The following is a 26,604-nucleotide window of genomic DNA, read 5'->3' as shown; positions in this document are numbered from 1 at the left end:
TTGAGCTATGACTCTGCCAGGGACTAATCGGTTCATCAAGTCAGACCCTGGCGATCCAGTCATTTCCTCAGAGCCCCGCCTCTGTAAGCAGCCAGGCTGGAGACCAAGCCTCTGCAGGGATGCTTCATGTCTGAACTCCAGCATCTTCCTTCTCCTAGCGAGCCCCAGGGGTTCCTAATCTCTGGGAACATAGCGTTTCAATACAGAGCTGCTCACGGGTTCTAGAAGCAAGACTTCCTTTTTCTTCCTCCTCCTTGATAAGTAAATACTGAGGCAGGATTAAAGATGTGTCTGGTTGTCCCATCCTGCGCCCCAGTGAGACCTGTTATAGGGACAAAGCAACATTTTTTGATACACCCTGTGTTCCAACTGACCGTATGAGGTTTGACTCTCTCTAGTCTCACAGGAACACAGGGCCCAGGTCTCTCACACTCTGCAACATGACAGGGCCACTCCTACCCTATACCTATGTGTCATGTATTCTTGACACATAGGAACTCCCATAATCCGCCACCTGTCCCTTTGTACACGCTTATTTTTAGTTAAAAAAAATTCCCCTTCAAAATTTTAATATTTTTTTCAAAGTGTCAAGGTTAGAATCCAATGCAGCCTTTTTATATATGTCACTATACCTTATTCTCATTGTTTCTCTTTCCCCTCTGCTCTCCCCCACCCCCTGTGATGTCCTACTCCCCTCTCATTGGTTCCCCTGCCTCCCCTGGTTCCCCTCTCTTCATGTCATGTGTATTCTATTACCCCCTCTTTCCCTCTCCCCACCTCAACTCTCTTAATATCCCACCCTCCACGATCCCCTTTCTGGTTTCATGACCACATATGCAAGTGCATACATGTACATAATACGTGTGTGTGTGTGTGTGTGTGTGTGTGTGTGTGTGTGTGTGATTTTAAATCTGGCTCACACATGTGGAGGCAGCTGTGGTAGTTGTCTCATTGTGGCTTATTTCACTTAACACAGGCTCTCCACTATTTCCCTGCAAATGCCTTGCTTTTCTCTTTCTTTATGGCTGTGCATACAGACTTGGACCACTTTCCCTCTCTGTTCTTCTTCCTAATTCCATTTCCCAGCTGTTGTGAACAGCAATAAACAGGCGCGCATGGGTTTCTCCGGCCTGCCAGCTTGGAGTCCTCGTGGTGGAGGCCAAGGAGAGGTACCTCACGTGGTAGTTTTTAGTTTTTCCTAGGAAACCTCCCTACTGGTTTACCTAGGGAGCTGCACAAGTTTACTCCCCGACAGCAGTGAATAAGGCCTTCTCTTTCCCCACATCTTCCTGGGCCAGCATTTGTCACTTGTTTTCTTGATGATAGTCCTCCGAGTGGCAGAAAGCAGCATCTTGATCGAAGTAGCTTTAATCTGCCTTTCCCAGTGGCTAAGGACGTCGAATACCTTTTAAAGTATTCCATTCATTATTGTTTGTGCTCTCTTTTTAATATATGGTCATAAACTAGTTCAAGATCTGCCTTATGAACGTAAATGGATTCCCCCTTGTGCAGAAGGCACAGAAGACAGACTTGGAAGGCACAAAAGGCAGAGTTAGAAAACACACAGGTCCTCCATACATGGTTCTACTTGAGTACACTTCTGTGCACAGACCGCATATGAAAGTTAAAAGCTAAATGAATTTGAAACCTTTCCCTTTTAATATTCATTTAAAAGAGGATCCACTTCCACTTTATGGGCATGAACGTTTGCCTGCCTGTGTGCATGGTGTCGTGTGCATACCCGACGATGCCCTTGGAGACCAGGAGAGTGTGACAGATCCCCTGGAACTCAGTGACAGTAGTTGTGAGGCACCGCGTGGGTTCTCTGTAAGAGCAGCCAGCACTCTTAACTGTGAAGCCACCTCTCTGGTATCATCATTGTTTGTATTGTCTTAGCCTATTGCAAACGTCCTTTGAGAACGCTGGTAACAGCGCTGCTTTCTATGATGTGAATATACTGTCAGTTACTTGACCGTTTCTTTATTACTGACCGTGTCTTTTCAAATGTCCCCCATATGGCCAGCCTAGGTTCTGGGTCTGCCTGGACTTTCTCCCTCTCATCTACCAGTCTGAGACTCCTACATCTTGCCCTCAGGCCAGCTCCTTGGGCCTCAGGCTCCCTCAGAGCGCACTTACTTATGGTCCCGCACTGATTCGTACCTTGCACCGTGCGTCTGACTTTCCTCCAGCCTGAATGCTCTCCCAGGCCAGGCTGCTGCTTCCTTGCTGCTCTCTCTGCTCCTGGCTCGGGGAGCTCAGCACACAGCAGCCCTCAGTTAAAAACCTGCTGGGCTGGAGGGATGGCTCAGCGGTTAAGAGCACTGGCTGCTCTTCCACAAGACCTGGGTTCAATTCCCAGCACCCACATATCAGCTCACGGCTGTCTGTAAGTCCAGTGTCGGGGGCTTCAGCTCGAAGACACCAGACACACACACATGATGTGCCGACATACCTGCATGTAATACACTCACATATAACATTTAAAAACCTAACAAATAAAATAATAGAAGCCCTCTGAGCTAACGACACTGTAAGTGCTCTGTAGATCTTAGTAGTTTTTCTCAGTTCCCTAGTGTGGTCTCCTGTCAAAGCTTGTGATCTTTTTAATACATATTTTTATTTTTTTGACAATTTCATACATGTGAACAATATCTTTTCTCCTATCTACCTTGCACTTTAACTCCTCCCAGACCAGCTTCCCAGACATGCACCCCTCCCAACTTAATGGTTTCTTTTCTGTAATTTGAAGACTTTTATGTATCGTCACACCATATTTTGCACTTTTCCATCCCTTTTCTTCTCCTTTTACTCCCCCCATGTCTCCCTCCACCCCACACCTCCTCTTGAATTCATAACCTCTTTGTCTATATTTATTTTTGTTATAACACACATTCTGTGACGTCAGTTAATGTTTCCCTTATTTGCGTGTATATAGGGCTAACACCTTAGGATTGGGATATCGTTCTTAAAACAACAAGAAAAACTCTCCCTTCCTTGGCAGCCACTGACTGCCTCTAGCTCTCCGTCTAGGGTCTGGGCCTTGTGAACTTTTCCTGCATCCGTGTTTGCTTGTCGATTGGTTTAGTCTTTGTGGGTCTCGTGCAGGCTGAGAGGCATGGGAACAACATCCCTGTCCTGTCGAGAAGAAACTGTCATGAAGCAGTCCTTGTCCCTCAGCTCTTTCTGGCCTTTTACAGTGTTCCCTGAACCTTGAGTGTGAGGTTGTGTTACAGATGCCCCATGATCATCCCATAGGCACCCCATGGGTACCTAGTCTATATATTTGACTGCTATGGATCTCACTTGCAATCTGACACAAAAAGATATGAGTGCCAAGGAATCTAGTTAGCGCCGCCTGTATGGTGGTGGCACCATACACTGGTAGAGCATGGCCGTATCCCTGAAGAGAACTAACTGCCTACTCCAGCAGCCGTCACTTACCTGTGGCTCCTCAGCTCGAGGTGGGATTTGTGACCACTTCCCCGTCCATGCAGACGCCTTGACTGGCTCGATCTTGCACAGGTCTTGTTCAGGCAACCACAGGGGCTCTGTATTCACCAGTGCCATGGTTCAGTCAGGTCCCAAAGGCACTGTTTTGCTGCAGTTCTCCCCAGTTGCAGACTCCTGTGATCTTTTTGCCCCTTCTGTGATGTTTCCTGACCTTGGGGACATGATTGACCCACTTAAGGTTAGCGGTCTACTGACTCTTGGACAGTTTTGAGTCTCTGCATTAACTGCTCTCCACTGCAAGATGTTTCTCTGATGAGGGTTGAGAGTTTTACTAACTACAGGCAGAAAGGTAAACATGTAGAATGACACTAGCTCCACTTTAAAGCTTACAAACATTTTTTTTTCTTTTTTTCGGAGCTGGGGACCGAACCCAGGGCCTTGCGCTTGCTAGGCAAGCGCTCTACCACTGAGCCAAATCCCCAACCCCGCTTACAAACATTTAAAGAGACATCTGTACCACGTTATTGTCCACTCACCAGCCTCAGTGATTATTATTTTTAGGCCTTTATTAGTCTGATGAGCAAGAAGATACTTTTTTTAATCTCTAGGTATGGTCAATCCTGTCTAGATCATTGACCTTTCTGTCAGCTTACACTGTCACTGAGCTCTCCTGGGATACCTACTCTGGGGCTGGGGGAGATGGCTCAGTGGGTAAAGTGCTTGGTATACAAGCACAAGAACTTGAACTCGGACCCACAGCAGCCACATAAAAACTTGGGTGTGGTCACATGTATGTCTGTTACTCCGGTGGGGTAGGAGCAGGTAGACCTTTGAAGCTCACTGGGTAGCCATGCTAGTCAAATGGTGAGCCCAGGTTGAGTGAGAGAACTTGCCTCAGAAAAGAAGGTAGGGGCTGGAGAGATAGCTCAGTGGTTAAGAGTGCTTATTGCTCTTGCAGAAGACCCCAATTTGGGGTCACACATGGCAGCTCACCATCATATGCAACTCTAGTTCCAAGGGACTCGATGCCTTTTCTGACCTCCATTGCTGCCTGCATGCACACTTTGTACATATAGGCATCCAGGCATGTGTGCGTGCATGTGAGCACACGCGCATGCACACACACACACACACACACACACACACACACACACGCAGGCACGCATGTGGGCATGCATAAATTAAATACTAAAAACTAAAAAAGTTTTAAATGGTGGGGAAGGCGCCCAGTGTTGATCTCTGGTCCCCACACACATGCACATACACCTGTGCACACACACACACACACACACACACACATGTAACATGTGCACATCACATCCGAGAAAGCCTACTTTATGGACAGTTAGTTCTGAGTCCTTATCCTTATCAGGTTGCTGGGTGTCAATGGGGTCATTGATGGCCACTATTGGAGTTCCAGCTGATCTTTCTGCTCAGTTCCAGCTGGTTTAGACCAGTTTGCCGGCTGGGTGTATTATTAAGAGCCTGTGGATTACAGGATAGAGCCAGACAGGTTGGCAGAGCAATTATTTTCCTGTGAGCACGTTTAGCAGGGTAATTTAAAGCAGAAAGGGGTCAATTTAAAAGTAGTTGTCAGCCAGGTGTGTCTTGCGATGTTAATCTCCAGACTCAAGAGGCGAGGGGGAAGGACAGCAAGTTTGAGTCCAGTCAGATTATTTAATGAGATCTGTCTCAAATCAAAAAGTAAAAATGGGAGTTTTCATGACTAAATATTTGCCTCCTGATAAAAGAGGGGAAAAGTGGGGGCTGTGCTTCCTCCTGAGAAAAGTGAGTGAAAGCAAGGGACTGCTGTCCTACAAAAACTGCAGGGTCAGCCCCTGTTGTGTGGTCTCCAGTCCCAATCTGGGTAACATGAGGACCAGTGGCTACCCTTTGTAGGACGTCTCTGCATAGTACCCAAAATGTGTGGGTCTCATCTCATCTGACCATGAGGTGGGGGTAGCAAGATCAGTTTGAGACAGCAAGCATTTGCATGTGAGTGCGGGCGCGCGTGCGTGCGTGTGTGTGTGTGTGTGTGTGTGTGTGTGTGTGTGTGTGTGTGTGTGTGTGTGTGTGTGTGACTTATCTATACTATTTCATAGGAGGAGTTATCAACCCTATGAGAGGGAGGAAGCAGAATCCACCAAAGACAGGAAGACCCTTTAAGTGATGCCTCATCCAGCATCCTGCCTCCTCCTGAGAGGGTCCAGTGGCCTCCATAGACTCAGACCCTCCAACCAGACCTTTCAAGATGGGACCTTATAGTCACTCTGGGCTCTATTTCCTCACTGCTTTGGAATCACTGTCCCCAAAGACTGTATTAAGCAGGTTTCAGACATCTCCACCTAAAGATGGATGCAGTGTCTAAGGCGGGCTCTGTCTGCTTGGGGATCTGACTTGAACCTGAGCTTGCTTAGGTTTCCCTGCTCAAACTCTCATTACCTCTAGTCAAAATGTCATGGGTAAAATTATCAGCCTATGGTCAGGTAGATGCTGCCAAGCTTGACGACATGGATTTGATTCCCAGACTCATCTGTAGGAGAGAACCGACTCCCCCAAGTTTTCCTTTGGCTTTCTGGCTTCCACATGTACCCAGGAATGATCCAGGTCGTTGGGCCATGGGGCTGGCATGTTTGTAAAGACACAGTCTTGCCTGTGGTGCATTGTTTCGGATAGTATACAAGTTTCTTTGGGAATGAAGCAGGCCAGAGTCCTAATGCACTCAGAAATAGGCTCACTTCCTGTATCCCTGGATCATGTATGTGGGCAGAGTAGAAATGAACAACCTCACGTGTAAGGAACCTGAGGCCGAAGGTCAGGCCAGAACCCACCGCTCTAAGCCTTGGCTACACCTTCTGTTGCAGAGGCAGGTTTGCTCGGGCAAAGTCACAGCATTGATAACCAGAGTTTGCCTTCCAGCTCTTCCTAGAAGGGCCCTTGTAAAGGAAGAGCTAAGGCCCAGAGGGCAAGCACTTAGTGACAGCAGTGTCACCCAGGAGAGCTGACATCTAGCCAGTGACTTTGGAGCCATGGAGGCAGCAGAGGAACTGTCTCCTCTGGGTCTGAGAAGACTCCCCCAACCAACCCCAATCAGGAAAGCACTACCTCTTTTCTTCCCCACCCACCACCAAGATCAGAGCCATCCCTAGAGCTTGGTCAAGGTGTCGTGGCCAGCCTTCTGGAATCAGAACCCCTGAGGGCCTAACAGAAAGCCCCCGGCTTAAGAAACACCCCAGGAAGTTTCCTGGATTGATTTCCTATAAATGTCAGAGAACCACTTCCAGAATGATCCCAGAGACTCCTCTTCATGGAGCACGGGAACAGAAACTCTGTGGCTGAGGGACTCTGTCCCATGTTGAGCCACTGCTTTCCTTCCTTTGCTGCCCTCTCTCTGTTCCTCAGAAACTTAACTTGGGGGTTTTACATGACCATAACAGAAAGACAATACATGTTATCATTTCTCTATGGTTTCATAGATTCATGAGTACACACACACACACACACACACACACACACACACACACAGTAACACTGTGAGACTCTCTCTTCAGACTGTCCTGGTGCTCCAGCAAGCTCAGGGGAGATGCCAATCAAACTCTTGCTGTGAAAAGGCCCTGGGTAAGGATGTTTTCCTGTTAGGTTCTGCTGCCTCTAAACATGTCAAGGGTATGCTCAATGGCTCTTAAGCTTGGGCTGTAGCTCTCTGCTTTCTGTTTCCATGGCGACCCAAGCACTCAGGCTGGTAGTGCTCCACTTCCTGGCTAGCCTGCCTCCATCAGCTCTGGGCAATTTGCCGTCAGCTGCCCAGGAGAGCTGGCGTAGGATGGCTGGTCACAGCTGGGTTCAAAATCTCCCCTATCTCAGGAACCCTGATCTTCCCCACCATTCCAGGTCAGTCCTGCTGACCCAGGCTTCGAGCTCAGCCCCATCTTTAGTCTAATGGGTTCCTGGCAAGAGAGATGAGTCTGTCTTCTGGTCAAAGAATTCTACTTAGGAAAGACCAGAGAGCCATCCACTGAAAGTACCACACCAAGCGTGTACAAGCATGTACACCATGTACACACACACACACACACACACACACGCACACACATGCACACACACATGCACATACACATGTACACACACACATGCACACACACATGTACACACACATGCGTGTGTGCACACACACACACACAGAGGCAACTTACATGTAAAATAAATAGATCTAACAAAAGGGAAAGGACAGTATGTTCAACAAATGTGCAGGGAAGCTGTACAGCCACCTAGAGAAGAATGACCTTAGACCTGCATCTCTCACTATGCTCAAAAGTCAACCAAAGATAAAAACCCCAAACTCCGAAACTGTTAGAGGAAAGCAAAAGGAATACAGTGGAAGTTGTTGGTCTAGGGAAAAACTTGCTGAATGAGACTCCAACAGTACAAGAATCAACAAATGTAACCACAGGAAGTTAAAATGTTTCTGCGTAGCAAGAGAAAGTATCAGCAGGGGAAACAGCCCACAGAATGGGTGAAATCTGTCCCCAGATAGGATTGACAACCTATCATATGTAAAGAACTGCAAAAATTCATCAAAAACACAAAACTGCTGGTTAGTACTCAGGCTAATGAAATGAACAAACCGCTCCCAAGGGAAGAAACACAACAGGCCAGTGAATGTGTTCAACACCCTTAGTCATTGGGAAATGCAAATCAAAACCATTTTGAGATTCCACCTTACCCCAGTCAGAATGGCTATGATCATGAAAACAAATAGTAAATGCTGGCCAGCATGTAGGACACAGGGCCTATTATCTACTGCTGTCGGGAGTGCACACTTGTGTAACCACTAGGGAAATCAGTGGGGAGCCTCCTCCAAAAATTAGGACTAGAGTGACTATCTGACCCAGCTATACCACTCCTCGGGTACCCAAACGATCTGTGTGCTACCATAGACAGAGTTGCACATAGACAGAGTTGCTGCATTATTCCCAGGAGCAAAGGAATGGACCCAGCCTGGATGTCTAGCCTATGACGGATGGATAATGAAACACTGTTGTATATACACAATGAGATTTGACTTTGCTATTAAGAAATATCGAATGATTAAAATTTCAGGAAGATGGGTGGGGCTGGAAGGTATTAAGTAAGGTGACCAAGTCTCAGAAAGACAAAAGTCACCCGTTCTCCAGTGAGCGGATCCTAACGCTTAGTGTTTGTGTTAGTGCAAATGCAGGTTTGTGAGAACGGCTGTAGACTGTGGAACTAGACAGGAGACCATGAGAGGGGAGCAAGAGGGCTAAGAAACGGGAGAGGCATAAAAGCTACACGTGGCATGAGAGTGGAAAGGAGGTTCTCGGGGGTGAGAGAGCATGGGAGGAGGGGGCACAAGGGAAGGAGGGGTGGGGAAGAAGCAGGGAGAGAAACAAGGACAGTCTTAAAATATCATAATCAAACCTAGAGTTTTTAAAGACTCTAAACTATCTTCCTGCTTCATGTTCTTAATTTTTGGTTCTCTCTCTCTCTCTCTCTCTCTCTCTCTCTCTCTGTGTGTGTGTGTGTGTGTGTGTGTATGTGTGTGTGTGTGTGTGTGTGATGTAAATGTGTAGAGGCAGAAGGTAACTTGTGAGAGTCGGTTCTCTCCTTCTACCATGAAAGAGTTTTAGGGATTGAGTTCAGATCATCAGGTCTTAGCAGCAGATGTCTTTACCCACCGCCATCACCAGCTGGTTCCAAACTCAATTTTTTCATAAGCAAATAAAAGGAAAACTTAAGAAAACAAAACTGTTGAGTGCAGGAGAAGAGGGTCCCACGGTTAAGAGAAGTTACTGTTTATGCAGAGGCCCTGAGCTCAGCTCCCAGCGTCCGTGTTGGGTGCCCACAACATGGACCTGTAACCACAGCTCTCTTCTGGTTGCCTCAGACCCTGCACTCATGTACACAAATTCCATATGCATGCACACATACATGATTCCAAACCTTTTAAAAAATGCCGAAAATGGTTATAGAAAAAAATATAACCAAGCAACTTGTCAAGGAGAAGATGTAAACAGCAGCTGTCATGTTTGACAACATGGAGTTTGACACAGGTCTGAAGGCCACACAGGGTGATGCATGCTCACACAGGGTGCTAATTAGATGTCATCATGGGCAAATGGATTTCACAATCCAAACCTGAGGTCGAAGTTGGGAGCTGGATGGGCTTGGAAATCTCGTCTATCCCTTGGAAATCTTGTCTATCCCTCTCTGATAACAGCTGATCAAGCAAAAAATAAACACAAGGCAGAACGTTCTTAGCAAGACATGATTAACAAGTCACCCTTGGAATAGTCACAGAAGTTAATCATGTGCCAGCCAACAGAAGATTTTTGATAGGTCCCATCTTGGTTCACACCATAAAGAAATAATATTATTAAACTGTAGTAGGGAGCTATAGAAACCTAAATCTATGCAGTTATTTCTTATTAGGTTTACTTGTTTTATTTAGTGTTTTGTCAACATGTATATATGTTCACCATGTGTGTGCTGGTCCCCAGGGAGGTTAGAAGAGGGCATCAATCCCCTGGAACTGGAGTTTAGGGATGGTTATGAGCCACTGTGTGGGTTCTGGGAACAGAACCCACAATCCAGCTGAAATGGTGAGCTGCAGGTTCAATGAGAGACTCTGTCTTGAAATTTAAGATGGAGCATGTTTGAGGAAAATGCCAGGTGTTGACCTCTGGCTTCTGCATGCATGTACATACACATGCACACACACACACACAGGGTCGGAGGCAGAGGCAGAAAGAAGCATGCACACATACACAGAGAGACAGAGAGAGACAGAGACACACAGAGAGACACAGAGACAGAGACAGAGACAGAGACAGACAGGCAGACAGAGAGGTGCCACTTTGAATCCCAGGAATATAAGGCCCAAGCAAACCCTTATATCAAGTGGAGTTTATTCCAGGAGTTAGATGACCCTTTCCCCCCTTTTTTCTTAATTTTTTATTTTAATTATTTCCCCTTTTAAAAAATTATAGCTTTTGAGATTATAAAATTACCATTGCTTGCCCCATTTCCTTCCTCCTCCTCCTCTAAACCCTCCCAGGCACCTCCAAAATCTTTTCTTTCAAATTCATGGCCTCTTTTTCCTTATTTAGTGTTACATGTGTATATATTATTTATACATATATGTTCCTAAATACAGCCCGCTTGGTCTGTATAATGTTTCTTGTATGTGTGTGTTTTCAGGGATGCTCACTTGGCTGGATAACCAATGGGTGTACTCTTCCCGGGGAAGCACTGTCTCTCCAGCTCCCAGAATTCCTTAGTTGCCTGTAGTTCTTGTGTATAGTTGAGAGGTGACAGGCTTTCCTCTATTCAGTTTAGCATGAGGTGTTCTTGTTCAACTCTTGTTTAGGTAGTCATGTCGGTGAGACTTTATGGCTTTATAGCTTTTGACCTTCCTAGACGACATAATCCCATGCAGGGAGCAGGAAAACATCAGATGTTGACCTTGGCTTCTATATGTGCGCGTGCGCACACACACACACACACACACACACACACACACACACACACACACACACATGGGGGGGAGAGGGAGGGAGGGAGGGAGGGAGGAAGGGAGGAGGGCTCTGATCCTCTGGCTGTTACTGTCTGTCCCTCTCTTCTGCAATGGCCCCTGAGCCTTAGGTGCAGGGGTTTTTTGGTAGCTGTATCCATTGTGACTGGGCTTCACAGCTCTGCATTTTGACTGCTTGTACTTTCCTGCAATGGTCTCCATCTGTGTAGGGAGACACTTTGTTGATGAAGAGTGAGGACTACACTTTTCTGTGGGTCTAAGGACAAATATTTAGAATATAGTTATGCTGTTCAAGCTAAGTTGCAGTTACAGGTTCTCCTCCTAGAGACTTCACAGTCCCAGGGTGTTGGCTAGGTTTCCAGTATCGCCCTTGGGTCCCTCTTGTTGAACGAGCTGGCTCTGTTTAAAGCACACTGTCACTTAAGCTGACAGCGTCCCTGGGATGACTACAAAAGGTCGTGATTATCTCAGTAGATGAAGGAAGGTGTTGGAGATCCCAAATGCCCTTGTGTAAGGAAAGCACACAGGTGATGGGGAGAGCTTTCTCCTACGGTGACATGTGCTGACCCGAGAGCCGCTGTAAAAGGAGCTTCCCTTGAAGGCCAAAACCCAGGGGGAGATGGCTCGATATTCTTTTTTTTTTTTTTTTTCCATTGCTGCTTATCAAACGCAGGCTCTGGCTGAGAAGGCAAAGAACAGGAAATGTGCAGAGGCAAGGACGACAAGAGAGAAAGATAAAGATTGTTACTGGAGAGGGAAGGAGCGAAAGTGCCCTGTGGTGGTGTGTATCTGTGTGGCTGCCTGGGAGGGCAGAGGTGGGAGGCCCAGGAATTGAAAGCCAGCCTCAGCTATGTAGCAACTTCTGAGCTTCACTGGTCCCTGCCTAGAAGAAATAAACACAGGACTAAAACCCAGTAAGTAACCTAGGAAAACCAAGGAACAGTTAGAGCTATTCATTTTCAGAAACTTTCTCAGACCATAAAATACTGGTTTTTTTTTTTTTAAATAACTGCAAAATCCTGTTTTAAAAACTGCAAAAAGGAAAAAAGTTATCTGACCAGTGTTCCTATGGGAGAACAAACATTTTCTGCCGAGGCTTGATTTGGAATCCCCTCAAAACCCTGTGGCAAAGGCTCGGTCTCCAGTGGGGTGGGGTTGGAAGGTGATTGAGCCCGGAAAGTGGGCACAGTAGAAGGAAGTTAGTATGTTTTGGGTGTTCTCCGACGGATACTGGGACTCCGGGAGCTGACGCAAACCTTTCTTTCCTTATGATCTGATTGTCTGGGTCGTTTTATCATAGCAGTGCAATGCTGCCATTATCTAAATATGTTTGAAAAACAGAAAGCGAGGATCTCTCTGCCCTGGGGTCATTTTGAAAAGATGGTAACTGAAAGTGTAAGGAGGCAAATAAACCAATGGGGTTGAAGTTGACTAGCGAGCGCCACACTCCAGATCACACAGGAAGGGTGTGTGTGCCCGGCTTTGTTGTATGGTGGTTAAGACTGCCTTAGGTAAAGTGGGACAGAGACATAAAATTATATCCTTATCTTACCCTATTAAAAAAGATTCCAGGGAGAGTGAGTTCTAAATACACGAGCCACAAACAAAAACTTAGGATAGCCTTGAGAATTGGGTATGGCGAGAGGTTTCCTCAGAAAGATACAAAAAGACCAGTTGTCACGGGAAAGAGGCTGAAGGCCTTTCCACACCAGAGCCTGCCAGGGTCAGGCTTCTACTGACACTGCGGAGAATTGGCTCCTGCGTGCGGGCTCACCAGGGTGAGGATAGGTTCTGAGATCCTGGCTGAGGGAGGCACCAGGAGTATGCTCCAAACCGGATGTTCTAGGGGTCTCGTATTCTTAGATGGGACTGCTGTCCCGGGGCTTTGAACCATCTGTGAGTGACCTCTTGGTAAAGAGCCCCCAAGGCAGGTTTGGTAAGCCGAGAGAGACCAGGGCAACTTGAGGAATGCGAGTCATCACTCTGTTGCTCCCACACTCTCGGGTGTGGGTCCCCAGAACACACAGCGTGGGCTGTTCCTTGCCAGCCCCGACTGAGCTCCAGAATTACTGCAGGAGCTTGTTAAAAATAAGTCAGAGGGCCCCACCCCAGTGCACTCTGATTCAGGCGGTGCCGGGCGGTTTAGGAATCTACACTTGACCAGCTCCCATGGGTGGCCACTATTAGACCTGCCAAGCTGGATCAGCCTCCAGGATCCAGACACAGAACAGCTCAGCTCCCAAGGATGTAGAACCACCTGGGTAGGGAATGTGGAAGGGACCACGCCCTCCGTGTGCCAGAGCAGGAATTGCAGTGGCTTGGGATGGAGAGTGAACGGTCCAGCAAAAAATGCAATCGTGCCAGTAAGGGCTGGGCTGAAGGTCCCCTTGTCCTGTCTCGTCCTGCCCAGTGCTCAGGTGGTTTGTTCTCTGCATACGGCCCCCTTTATGGCCCTGAGCACTCTTACCTTCATGCCTGCATGTATCCATTCAGCATTCATCCACGTTCCTTCACCCCACAAGTGCTTATTAGGACACCTTATGATAGGGGCAGGTTGCAGCAGGGAGCCAAGCATTTCCAGGCTGGTAGGGAGAGGGCATGAGACCAATAGACCCTGTCAATAAAGTATATTGTGTTCTATAGCGGAGAACCATCAGACAGCCAAGATGGATGTCTGTTCGCTACTTGGGGGGACCCAAAAGTGAAATGTGGGACAAATAGTGACAAACTAATCCCAGAAAACAGGGAGGGCTGAGTGAGGGTGACTGTTTGACACCCTGGAAATGGGCTTATGCAGGACCTTGGTGGGTGGTTTTGATTAGACTAAATATCATAGGATTGAGACAAGTCATGTGGAGGTGAACTTGCATCCTGGGACCCCACGAGGAGCAGGAAGAGTGGTTGGGAGCTAGAGGGAGTTAAGTGGCTATGCGACAAGGCCTGTGGGCCTTCTTTGCTGGAAACAGGCATGGGTGGGACTCCTCTGAGAGTAAAGGGAGGAGAGAGGATAGTTTATGACAGCCACACACCACCCTCTAGTGGCTATTGAAAATGGCACCCTCTTAAAGATGGCTGTCAAGGAGTGGTGACATTTCCTGATAAAAGGCTGAATTTCTTTTTGTTGAGCTAAGTTTCGAATTTGCTGAGGTGGTGGTGTTGTCGTTTGCATAGAATATGTCGGTTGCCTTCTTGAAATGAATAAATAAAATTTGTGAGGCGCAAACTTGCTTCTTGACCCAGAGAAGTTGGGGGTGTCTGGTGGGTGAGCAAGGAGCAGTCTCTAGCCTCAGCGTAGCTGGACTGGAGACCAAGGGGAGAGAGAAACTCCCAGGAGTCTGCCTCAGGCCTAGAAGGCTCTTCTATGAAATCAGAGCAGAGCTAAGAGAGCAAACTGGTTCAGAGTCAGCAGGGTCGGGTGTGAGGTGGACGCTGAGGGCATCCTGAGACCTCTGCAGAGGTGGGTGTGAGGTGGACGCTGAGGGCATCCTGAGACCTCTGCAGAGGTGGGTGTGAGGTGGACGCTGAGGGCATCCTGTGACCTCTGCAGAGGTGGGTGTGAGGTGGACGCTGAGGGCATCCTGTGACCTCTGCAGAGGTGGGTGTGAGGTGGGCGTTGAGAATACCCTTGTGGCTTCTAAAGAGGCAGGTGTGTGGTGGACGCTAAAGGCACCCTTGTGACCTCTGCAGAGGCAGGAGCCCAGACACAGGCAAGGGGTAGGAATTCACTGAGCCACCTACCTTCCAGACAGTAGGACACAGCTTGCTAGAAGACCTCTTGCTAGGGGCCTAAATTCCTTTTGGGGTTTCTCTTTTCTAGATACATTTCCCAGATGTGGAGCGTGTGGAGTGGGCTAATAAGGTAAGGCCATGGGTGGGCAGGGCCATGGGTGGGCAGGGCTATGGGTGGGCAGGGCTATGGGTGGGCAGGGCTATGGGTGGGCAGGGCTGCTGGATTCATTGTAGGCCTTGGCATCCCCACTGCAGCCCATCATTTACTCTCCATTGGAGTCCCTAATGCGATCACTATGCAGACCCAAACCTCAGGCAGTACTTCTCCTGTGAGGGATGGACAGAGAGGCCCTTGCACTGCTCAGCTTGAGTGACAGGTCGCTGCAAGTAGAGCTTGAGTGACAGGCCCTCTATGCAGAGCTTGAGTGACAGGCTGAGCTTGAGTGACAGGTTAAATTTGAGTGACAGGCTGAGCTTGAGTGACAGGCCCTTCTATGCAGAGCTTGACTGACAGACTTTTCTATGCAGAGCTTGACTGACAGACCGAGCTTGAGTGACAGGTGTCCGCCATTAGTTCATTCACAGAAGTTTTCCTCACCTCCTTCCTTTTCCCCCTTTAAATCAGTTTCAAATTAATAGCCAGACTGAGGAGAAAAGTTAAAAATATAGAGAAAATTTATAGAGAAAAGTACAACCCTTATTTCCCTCCCCTTGAGATCATTAAGTAAAGGACTATGCTAATTAGACACAGCATCTGGATTCCATGTGGCTCCTAGCCCAGCTACAAAACCGTTGCTGTACAACCTTGCATAGTCTGCCTAACATCTCTGAGCCGGTTTCCTTATCTGTGAAATGGGCATGATTATGATCATCAGTCCCATGGTGAGCATGGGTTACTGGAGAAAGGTCACCTAAGGGAACTCCCCTTGTGCTCACTAACTGCTCCATGTCCTGCCTTCTGACCCATGAGTATCACGTATCCTGACTGTCCAGATGAGAAGCCTGAGTCCCAAACCCCTGGTGTGATCTGTGAGGGCTCCCCTGCAGGCTCCTGACCCTCAGACTCTCCTTAGCCCTGGGAGGAGACTTGGTCCACAGCAGTACTCACCTGGTCAGGCACTAGCGAGCACCCCTTATGGTTGCTGAGCTAAGGCCGACATCCTCACCTTCCTGGAAATGACATTGCCAAGTGCATCAGAAACTGCTCCCAGCTCCAGGAAGAATTTAGAGGAAATGGCTCGCCGTCTTAGGGGTGACCTGGGTTCCGTGGTGAATAGCTGGGTACCAGGCTTCTAGGGTGCACTCTGCAGAGCCCCTCCTGTGCATGGCAGCCAGGTCCCGGTCCCTGCAGAGCCTGCATTGACACTGAGTGCTATGCTGTCCTGGAGGCAGCTATGGCTGTGAACCGCCTGTGAGGGGTTGCTGAAAGAGCTGGAGAACACAGGAAGATGGCGTGGGAGAGGCCTCAGAGAAAGTGGGTGCTTAGGCCCTGGGTTCCATACCTTTGGGCTCTGTTTTGATCATGGAAAGGGGCACAGCAGGGGGAGGGGCACCTTTATATTGAAGCCCAAAGCCCCTACTCCTACTGTCACTTGCCCCTGCTACCCAATGTCTTCACTTCATACCTGCTACAATAGAAAGTGGCCGTTACTGGTTAAAAAAAAAAGGAAACAAAAAATAGGTCAGTTAAAAACATTGTGCCTTGCTAGAACAGTAGCCCAGCTGGTAAGGATGCTTGGCCATCCCCATAATGCACATGGTAGGGAGAGCAGACTCTCTTACAGGTGGTCTGACCTCCACATGAGGGCTGTGGTGCAAGCACACACACATGCACATGTACACACACATGATGTAAAACAATAAAAACATTGTGGCGATATCATTTTGGGAAATTTTGATCGTTGCACAGCCATGTCTGCACGACATCATTTTTTGTCAACAATGATCCAAAATACCATAGTGGTCCCCCCATTGGTTATAATGGAGCTGAACATTTCCTGCCTAGTATTTCAGCCATGTCTTTTCTAGGCTTGGTTCTGTTTACAAACACTTCCTGCTGGGACTACAGGTCATAGTGAACCTGTAGTATTCATTCACCTCAGTAACTTGATGGGCGGCTTCATAGTCTAGGAGCCTTAGACTGTACCAACCAGTTGGGTGTGTGGTAGGCTAGACCAACTGGGTTTATATAAGTACACTTGATATTTGCATAAGACTAGAGTGTGGGTGCATTCTGTCTTGGTATCAGAAGGAACTTGGTCCCAAACATGGCTCTCAGACCTGCCCTGTGACTCATCCTGGTGCAGCAATGGGCCGAAGTCTGCCTTTGGTGGCTGCTAGACATTATACCCACAGGAAACAATTCGTCACCTCTTCTGTCACTGTTTTTTCTTAAACCCTCAGCATCTGTTATTCTGTGTTATCAGCCGCAATACAGAGGGAGGATGTGGTTTAGCTCAGATCTAATGGCTTTGTATTGCTGAATTAAATGGAAGTGTGTTCCCATGGTACCCTGCAAAATGCACCTGGACCTCAGCACGGCAGTGGGACCTGCTGCTGACCTTGGGTATTTGCAGGATGGATTGAGGGGTGGGTGGGAGGCTCGTGGGCAGGCAACATACGAGCTGTGGACTCCATCCATGGAGCCAGGCTGCAGAGGATCTGCAGTCTTCGGCACAGGTCTGACCTCCAAGGGCTTCTTTCCCGTCCTGCAGATCATCACCCAGATCTGGCCCTATCTAAGCATGATCATGGAGAACAAGATCCGGGAGAAACTGGAGCCCAAGATCCGGGAGAAGAGCATCCACCTCAGGACCTTCACTTTCACCAAGCTCTACTTTGGGCAGAAGGTTGGTACTGCCTCAGCGAGGTCAGCCTGGACTTGAGGTGCAGTCAGGTTTCTCTGTCCTCTCTTCCTAGGTCTCCCAGCCCAGGTCAGCCACTTGGTTATGAGGATCCCTCTGGGCCCGAGAGAGCCATAGCCCCTGCCTGTGTTTCCCTGCATGTCAGCCTCAGTACACAGTCCTACCCAACTTCCTAGGTGCCATGGAAACCAGGACCAGAGAGCGGAAAGAAGCTGAGGGGAATGGCTCCTCTCTTTCTAGAAACTCCCTTCTTCATGCATGAAGGGAGCCAGCTGCATACAAAGATGGACAGGTTGTAACTGCTAACCTCAGTGCCCGCTATGATCACCTCTGTCTAGTGGTTTATGACAGGTCCACCAAGAAGGTCAGGGTCTTCAGAGATCATGCCTGTTCTGTGGAGACAGCAGGCACCCTGAAAGAAGTGACCTCTCGGTTGCTTTTGTAGAACTCAGCAGGCAGAGCCATGAGGACTGCAGACTGGTGAGCTTAGAGAAGAGCCTGCAGCATCAGGCCACTCCTCTGGCACTGAAACTGAGGAGGTTGACCAGATGTTCTAGCCCTGCAAGTGACTGGCCAGACTCCCCATCCTGCCCTTTGAAGGCCTTCTGTTCCTGGCCTTGCCTTTCTCCTCTCTGTTCCTTAACCTCCACTTCCCCTCCTTCTACTGACGAGTGTGGAGTTCTCCCAAGATGCCCCTATGTATTTGTCCTACCCTCTCTTTCATATCTGCCAGTATCTCTAGCATTCCCCATGCTTGAGTTAGCTTGGGTCAGTGACCTACCTTCTCTAAGCTCCAGTTGTCTTATACAAAAGGAAAGGACCGCTTCTAAGGGCGGCAGTGGGGCATAGACAACAGGTCTGACCTCAAGTGGCCTCTGAAGCCGTGTGAGCAGTGTCTTGTATGTGGAAGCCATGATCTAGCCTGAACCAGGACTATCCTGCCTAGCATAGAGTATGTGCCCTAACTGAGTCCCTGAAGGTGAGGTATTGGGATAGCTGAACATCATAGGTGCCCAGCAATTCTCTGCTCCCAGCAGGCACAGGGGGGAGCAAAGCACCCCTCCCCCAGCCCACACCTCCAGTGAGGCGGCCTGGGTAGAGCCAGGCTGTGCATGCCCTTTGCAGCTTTTACCATTCTGGGAAATCAAAACAAATTAAATTAAATTAAATTAAAAGTTGCTTAGCATGTGGAAGGTCTTGGGTTCAATTTCAGGTACCACAAAAAAATCTAAAACTGAAAATACCAAATGAATATTAAACAAATGTAAGAAAACTAATCACAGATGTAGAATAAACATCTTGTTCATAGTGAACTCCTGGACATAACCCTCTAATACATTTTTTTCTATATTTATGCTCTGTACTCTGAGAACCCATTCAGAAGTTAATACATTTTTAGATTTTATATATGCATATGTGCCTGAGTGAGTTTATGTGCACCACATGTGTGACAGAGACTCCCAGGAAAGGGGTCGGGAAGAAGAAAAGGGCAGCCTCTGTGTAAGGCTCTGGGAAGAGCAGCAAGCATTCTCAACCACGGAGCCAGCTCTCCAGCACTAATAATATATTTTAGAAGAACACTTTCTGTGGGGTGGATAGAAATGTAATGGAATCCTTCCTTGTGTGACTGATTGGATTTTCCCCCCAATAATTTATTATCGAATTTTCCAAACATTTAAATTTTTAATGGATTAATCAACGGGCTTCACAGACTTGACATCTAAATTGTACAGATGTTAACCCCTTGCTGTGTTTGATCTGAATATCTCCACACATCCGTCCTTATATTCATCTTTCTCTGAAAAGCTAAGTCGATCAGTGAACTTTCAGCACTTTGGCATGCACATCACTAATTCAGGTACAAATGAAGGTTAGTTTTTACTGATTAGTCTTAACCGGAGAACCTGAGAGAACTGTGAGCAGAAGGGGAAATGAGAACGGGGGGACTGGATCCCACCTAGGCAGTCTCTAAGCATAACGGCATCATTAGTAGTGTCAGGGATTGGTGCTTGCCCCTGGGTTGGCTCTCAAGTTGGGCTGGTTATTGCTTGGCCATTCCCTCAGTCTCTGCTCCGTCTTTGTCCCTGCATTTCCTGTAGACAGGACACATTGGTGTCCAAAGTTTTGCGGGTGGGTTTGAGTCCTTACCCCTCCACTGGGGTTCCTGCCTGGTTATAGGAGGTGGCTTCTTTGGGTCCCAGATCCCCACTGTTAGGCATCTTGGCTAAGGTCACTCACATTGGCTCCTGAGAGCCTCCCAATCCCTGGTCTCAGGGGTCTGCCTTGAGATTCTGCCCACCCTCCCACCCCCAGAAGTTGCAGATTTCCATTCATTCTCCTGGCCTCCTGCACCATTCTCCTGTCTTCCATATCCGGTTCTGCCCCCCGCTTCCTTTTCCCCTCCCCTCCCCTCTCCCATCCAAGTCCTTCCCTCTGCCTCCCATGACTATTTTGTTCCCCAATCTAAGTGGGATTGAAGCATCCTTACATGGGCCTTCCTTCTTGTTTAACTGCTTGGGTCTTAGTAGGGTGTGTGTCATGGGTACTCTGTACTTTATGGCTAATGTCCAGTTATCAGTGAGTACATACTTCTTTATTTGACTCCTCCCATTCCACTGTTGTCTGAGGCTGGGCTGTGGGCGTATGAGGCCAATCTAGGACCCTACTGTCCCTTGGATTCTTCTCCAGGCCAAGACCTCACAGAGTAGATACTGGTAAAATGACAGGAAGGGAAAGCAAGAAGGGGACCCATAGCCTTCTGTCATCTTTTCCAGTGTCCCAAGGTGAATGGAGTCAAGGCGCACACAGACAAATACAACCGGAGGAAAGTGACCCTGGACCTGCAGATCTGGTGAGCCCTGGTGTCTGGGGGACAGGCAGGGTAGCTCTAGCCAGCAGATTGGAGACAGGGTGGATTGTGTGCACACAGATTTGGGGTATGAAAGCCTTCCTAGGACCACAGCCACCGCCAGGCTGGCACCCAAGTCTTTGTAAAAGGTTGGGTATAGAAAAGTGGATGGACAGATGACTGTCCCCAAATGGCCAACCCTGGCTCACTCTTTAGCCTCAGCCTGACTTCCCCCAGCGGCTCTCTGCAGCACAGCAGAGCTTTCTTGCAGCCATAGCTGGGCTACCTGAAGGGTCAGAGAAGCCACAGGGCTGAGGAGGTGGCCAAAGGGAACAGGTGTGGCAAGGGAAGAAGACACTTGTGCAGAGGCCAGGGAACTTTAAGCACAGAGATGAAGGGATGGCCTCTGACCTATCAGGAAAACTTGAGGATCATCTGAGTGGTGGCTGTTCAGTGGGCTGTGTACTGGGCTGGACATGGCTTATGATGGGCTTGGGCCAGGAAGAGAGATTCGAGGAGTAAGTCCCTCTGGAGGTGTGCTGAGAGGACAGAACTAGCCCCTGCAGGCTGTCATTCCTTCCCAGAGTTTCATGTTCCTTGGCCTTGGCCAGACACAGAAGTTGAGTCTGGGGCCATCCTCTTAGGAGCTGGTCTCCACTGTGTTGGGATGGTGGCAGGTCATAAAATGCCCCTGGTCCCAGATGCTCCTCCATGAGATTCTCATATGAGTAATTCAGCCTCCCAGTAGGTGCTTGGCACCCCTGTGGTCCCTTCTGCATGTCCCTTCTCACCAAGCATTTCTGTGGTCTGTGACAACAGACTCCTGTGCCCAGTCTCTGTGTCTAGTCATCTTCCTCCCCACCTTAGTTTCCTTAGGCAGTCTCTTGACCTTTACCCTCAAAGGCACCCATCCGGGGCTCCTCAGGGTCCATCACCAACAGGGGCCACCAGTTGACCCTGTCTCCAAGACTTTATCACCTACCTCTATCTCCAGCAACAGCTAGGATGAACCCAGGGGCACTACCTGTGTCCCCTTGGTCAGGAGCCCAGAAGCAATAGAGAGACCGTGTGTTTACCAGAAGTCCGCCATGAGTGCCCTGGGGCTAGGTGGTACCACAGAACACTGCTGTCATCGACAGAAGTGGGGGTATGCCTATGCCATTAGGTGCAGGAGTCTGACGTGCTGCGTCACAACTGGGACTTGATGGCCAGCGACAGGGGCTGAGGCTGTGGACCACTGGGCAAGTTTCCTACCTGCTTTCCTCTTCCTTCCTTCCCTCTTCCTGTTTCAGTTATATCGGGGACTGTGAGATCAGCGTGGAGCTGCAGAAGATTCGTGCAGGTGTGAACGGTGTCCAGGTGAGTGAGGATGCTCGACTGCCCCGGCCCCCACGGTGGGCTTGGTGGAAGCAGCTCCTGGAACCGGCTGGGAAGGACACGATGGTACCAGATGTGGGTCAGTGACATCATGGGAGCAGCAAGTGGTCCTGGGCTTCACTAACCTTACTGGTCCTTGGGCTCTGGAACCAACTGTGTGTCGGGTCTCCAAGGGCTTTGGATGCCTAGGGAAGTGACAGAAAGCTATAGCTGAGATCCGGGTGGTCTGGGATATGGAAGTGGATTCACCAGAATCCGTGTCCAGATTTGGAAGTAACTTCGGTGTCCCAGCCACCCCAGCTGCCTACACAGTGTATTTATTAGTTCATGGCCCTTGGTGGCCAGCAGCAGGGTCATAGCTGTATACATAAAGTATGGGCCCTTCGGTGACAGCAGGTGGCCCAGGCAGGTAGCCTTGATAGTGGCATTGGCATGAGTGTTAACGAGGCTTCGTGAGCTGAGAGGAAGGTATGAGAAGAAAGGAGGTTTGGTCCTCACAACCCTCTGTGCCTACCAGTTGCAGGGTACCCTGCGTGTCATTCTGGAGCCCCTGCTGGTGGACAAGCCTTTCATAGGAGCTGTGACTGTGTTCTTCCTTCAAAAGCCGGTGAGCTCAAAGCCTAAGAACAGGCCTGATAATACTCCCCATGACAAGGCATTGGGACTCATATATTGGCATTTAGCCTGAAAGCGGACATTACCGTAGCCCATAGGCTAGATACCTATGTCCCAAACCTATTTAGTCCTTAAGGCAACATTGCAGAGTTTGGTTCAGTTCTGCCCATGCTGAGAAGACTGAGCTGAAAGACGACCGATCACAATGTCTCAGAAGGTGGAGCTGAGACAAACCTGGGCTCTGGAGTCCAGACCAACTTGGCTGTGTGGCACAGCCCCCTTCTGTAGTGGTCCTGGCATGAAACAGCAGCCTAAACTACGGCCTGCAGCCTTGCTCCAGTTTCTTTCTGCTGCTGTGTTTGAACACTGATCAGAGGCAATGATCAGGGGAGGAATGGGTTTCCTTCAGCACACAGCCCCTCACTGAGGGAAGCTGGGATTCAAGCAGATACGTAAAGCAGAGACCATGGAGGAGACCTGCTTAGCCTCATGCTTACCTGGCTTTCTTATGCAGTCCAAGACCACCTCCTGCCCAGGGAATAGTGCTGCCCACAGTGGGCAGGTCCTTCTATAGCAATGAACAATCAAGACACGCCCCTACAGACATACCCATGGGCTAGTGTGAGCTGAGCAATCCCTCAATTGAGGCTTCTCAGGTGGCTCTAAGTTGTGTCAAGTTGACAATTATAGTTAGCTGGGACACTCCTCCATATCCCAGGAACAGGTTTGGCAGGCTGCGAGACATCCTTTCTACTTCACTCCTGCTGAGGTGGACCCCAGCAGGTAGGGTTCTCCTTTCTTGGGGCATGAAGAGTTTGTGAAAGTATGAACCCTGGGCTCATAGCTCCTTGAGCCTAATAGCTTCCCTCTGCCCTGCAGCACCTGCAGATTAACTGGACAGGCTTGACCAACCTGCTGGACATGCCAGGTATCAAGTAAGTGCCTGGGGTGTGGGGGCTCTCCTAACAGTGCTGTGAGATGAAGAGGCTCTACCCTCCTGCCCCCTACCACACTGCATAAGGAGTGGGCAAAAGGGGCAAGCACCAGGGGACGTGTGTGAGCGTGCATGTGTGCTTGTGTGTGTGAGCATGTGGTTGGTGGGGGCTAACCTGTGGACAGGTGCAAACAGTCGTGCTGAGAGCTGTTCTTAGTTCTAGACTGAGAGGCCAGGCTTTTCGGGCATGAGGCTCCCAGACCGCATGCACGTATGTATGGTAGACTCAAACCGTGACTGTACATGTCTCGCCACTCTTCCCTACCCCTGGTGTACTAAGAGGCCCAGGTAGGTTCCATGACCATGGTTGACATGCACAGAGATAAGAAGGTGCATTTCTCAGCAGAGGCCAGGGAGAAGGGTCAGGACTAGGAGTTCTCTCCTCAGGCCAAGGCCAGGCATCCTTCTGAAACCAGGTTTATTGCAAGAAGCAGAGGAGAGGGGACCGGCGTCATTCTATCAGCTGTGTCTCTAGGGGATGCTCCCTGGGGATATCTCTTCTGTTCTAATGGAGAGAATCCAGTCACGCAGTGTTTCTCCCAGTCTCTGGAGACTTCATACATGCATACAAGGAAATCTACCCATCACACTTCCCTCTCTCTTTCCCCAGCCCCCCAAACATCTTCCTGCCGACTTCATGTCCTCTTTTTATTTTTATTTTAAATAACCCGACAACGTCCAGGCAATGCTGACTATGTGTGCATAAGTGTGGGTCCGTCCACGGAAGCGTGAGAATCTCCCAGTGCCCACACCCTCATAAACAGCCCCTCTCTCGGCAGCTGTCCACTACCAATAGATTCTCAGCTACCAGGGAGGCCTGAGGAGCTCCTCCCCATTATGCTGGGATTTTGGCTGGTTTGATCTTACGTATGCCCTGTGCAGGTAACCGTAGCTGCTCTGAGTTCATGAGCGTGATGGCCACGCCATGTGTAGAAGCTGGTGTTTACCTCCTCCCCACAATTCTTCCCACCTCCTCCTCCATCACAGTCCCTGAACTTGGGCACAGGGGGTTGATAAAGGTGTCACGTTTAAGTAATTAAGCACTGTTATTCAGAAAGGGCCTTTTGAGCACCTACTGTGTGCTGGTCCTGCTCTGGGTACTGTACCCCCACTGCGGGGGATGTCACCAGGGTCAAGGAAGAAGGCAGCTTCCCTGGCCAGCTCTTAGCCATGTTCCCTATGGCCTCAGAGCTGTTCTCAGTGCTGTACCCACCACTCCCTTCACATCTACTCCAGGCACAGCCGTTAGCAGCCCTGAGTCAGGTTACAGAGGTCAAGGGAGGGGGGACATCCATCTGAGGCAGGGCAGCTAGGGAGTGTGAATGGGGATTTGAACCCAGGTCCTGGGACCAGTTCTTAAGGTGCTCTGTGTCGCCTGTGAGCAAAGCAAAGCCTTTGGGTGGAGGGGGAGGTGCAAACAGGATGCTGCTCTTGGGGTCAGTATGTCTAGGCGTCAGAATGTACATCCGCTCCACACCCCGCATCTGGGCAGGAGGAGGTCAGTGTTGCCTGGAGCCATCTGCAGAGATAGATTCTCGGTGCCAGCACTGAGGCCGGGTCCAGGGGCAGGTGGCACGGGGGAGGCAACGTCATCACTCACCGCTGGTCAATGTCCCTTTCAGTGAGTTATCAGACAGCCTGCTGGAGGACCTGATTGCCGCTCACCTGGTGCTGCCCAACCGTGTGACTGTGCCCGTGAAGAAGGGGCTGGATATAGCCAGCCTGCGCGTCCCTCTCCCCTGTGTGAGTACTGCAAGCGGGCGAGCTCCGGAGCATCAGGCCAGTGATGAGGGACTCTGGCCACGGCTGGGATCTAAACAGTGCTCATTAGTGGGACCCCTCATGCTCTTTTTGATGACATGGCAACCAGTTTCACAGGGTGCCACCCAGTCTGGGATGGTGTGTTGTTGCTGTAAAGATATATATATATATATATATATATATATATATATATATATATATATATATATATATCTGTCTTTTACCCCGCACTAGGTCCAGCTCTGTAGTGCCCCAAGATATCTGGTGGACATCTTCATCTCAGTCAGCAAAGCCTCTCACCCACTCTGCTCCATCCCATATCACACTGCCAATGACTTCTCTCTGAGCCTGGCGACAATCTCTCTACCCATCTGGTTCCCAAGGCGGGCTGTCACCATGGCAAACACACACATGTCTCCAGCCATCACACACTCTCTTGAATTCAATTAAATCACCACATGGAAGAACACACAACACAATAACCTCTGATCCAATTGATAAGATATAACTGCCCACCTAGACATACAAAGCCCTGTACACATCCATTTCTTAAGAACATTCATAACAACCTGTAAATGTGCAGAGAGGACTCTAACATCCACCTCCATGTTCTCCTGGCTGCCTCTCTCTCCCTTGTTCCAGTCTCCTCCTCTCTCTCAAACTTTTCTCCCGCCCATCCTTCCTTCTCATCCAATGACAGGCTTCATTCTACCTTATACCTGCCTACACCTGTAAAACGACATCATCCTACAGTGTGTGACTTGCCCAAATTCACCAGCTGGGAAGGATCAGAACCCTTACTCTGCTCCTGTCCTCAGTGTAGCTTACAGTTGGAACTATGGTAGACACTCTGTGACATGTGGTTCCCCTTCCTCCCTAGGAAAGCTCCCTTGACTCTGTTGAGTGGCGGATAGAACCTTTGATCTACAGAATAGGGAAGGTTCTTGGTTAAAATAGGACTGGGAATTCTTTGGGTTCTGAGTCCATTTCCCCCAGCTTCCTGGGGCCCACTCGTGGGGCCCTGATTTCCCTCTAAAAGGAGCACTGGCTCAGGGCCTGCAGTTAGGGCCACTGAAGAGGAAAACACACCCATCTCACTGTCTGCCATGTGAAAAGTCTTAGGCCTTCTGCTTCTGCTCAGCCTAACACAGACTGTAGTGCACACACTAAGTTCAGGGACAAGAACTGGCTAGGGAGGCGGCATGATGTCCCCAGTCTTCCCATGGTGGCTCGTTGGCTCTCACCCACATGACATATACAGCCGTCCTATAACAATGTAAGCGTTGTCTCACCCATGTAAGAATTCCTAAAAACATTTTATTCCGAGTGTATTCCATTGGGAATGTACTGATAATTTGCCACATTTAAGTAGCTTCTGTGTTTCTGGTAACTGGTCATGAATATTTACATTGAT

At 49.1% G+C, this 26,604-nt stretch overlaps 1 protein-coding gene across 1 annotated transcript in view; it reads left to right on the top strand.

Annotated features, from left to right (window-relative positions):
* The window catches only part of Esyt3 (extended synaptotagmin 3), a 44,964-nt gene that overhangs the window by 5,270 nt on the left and 13,090 nt on the right, over positions 1–26,604 (top strand). Inside the window, exons 2-8 of the mRNA XM_032910183.1 lie at positions 14,820–14,861; positions 17,446–17,580; positions 20,370–20,446; positions 21,736–21,802; positions 22,338–22,427; positions 23,315–23,370; positions 25,052–25,172. Coding sequence (XP_032766074.1) covers positions 14,820–14,861; positions 17,446–17,580; positions 20,370–20,446; positions 21,736–21,802; positions 22,338–22,427; positions 23,315–23,370; positions 25,052–25,172 — 588 coding nt within the window. The remainder of the gene's footprint in view (positions 1–14,819; positions 14,862–17,445; positions 17,581–20,369; positions 20,447–21,735; positions 21,803–22,337; positions 22,428–23,314; positions 23,371–25,051; positions 25,173–26,604) is intronic.

This window comes from Rattus rattus, chromosome 8 (genome assembly GCF_011064425.1).
Source record: "Rattus rattus isolate New Zealand chromosome 8, Rrattus_CSIRO_v1, whole genome shotgun sequence".
Taxonomy (NCBI): Eukaryota; Metazoa; Chordata; class Mammalia; order Rodentia; family Muridae; genus Rattus; species Rattus rattus.
This window is presented reverse-complemented; position numbering and strand designations above follow the sequence as displayed.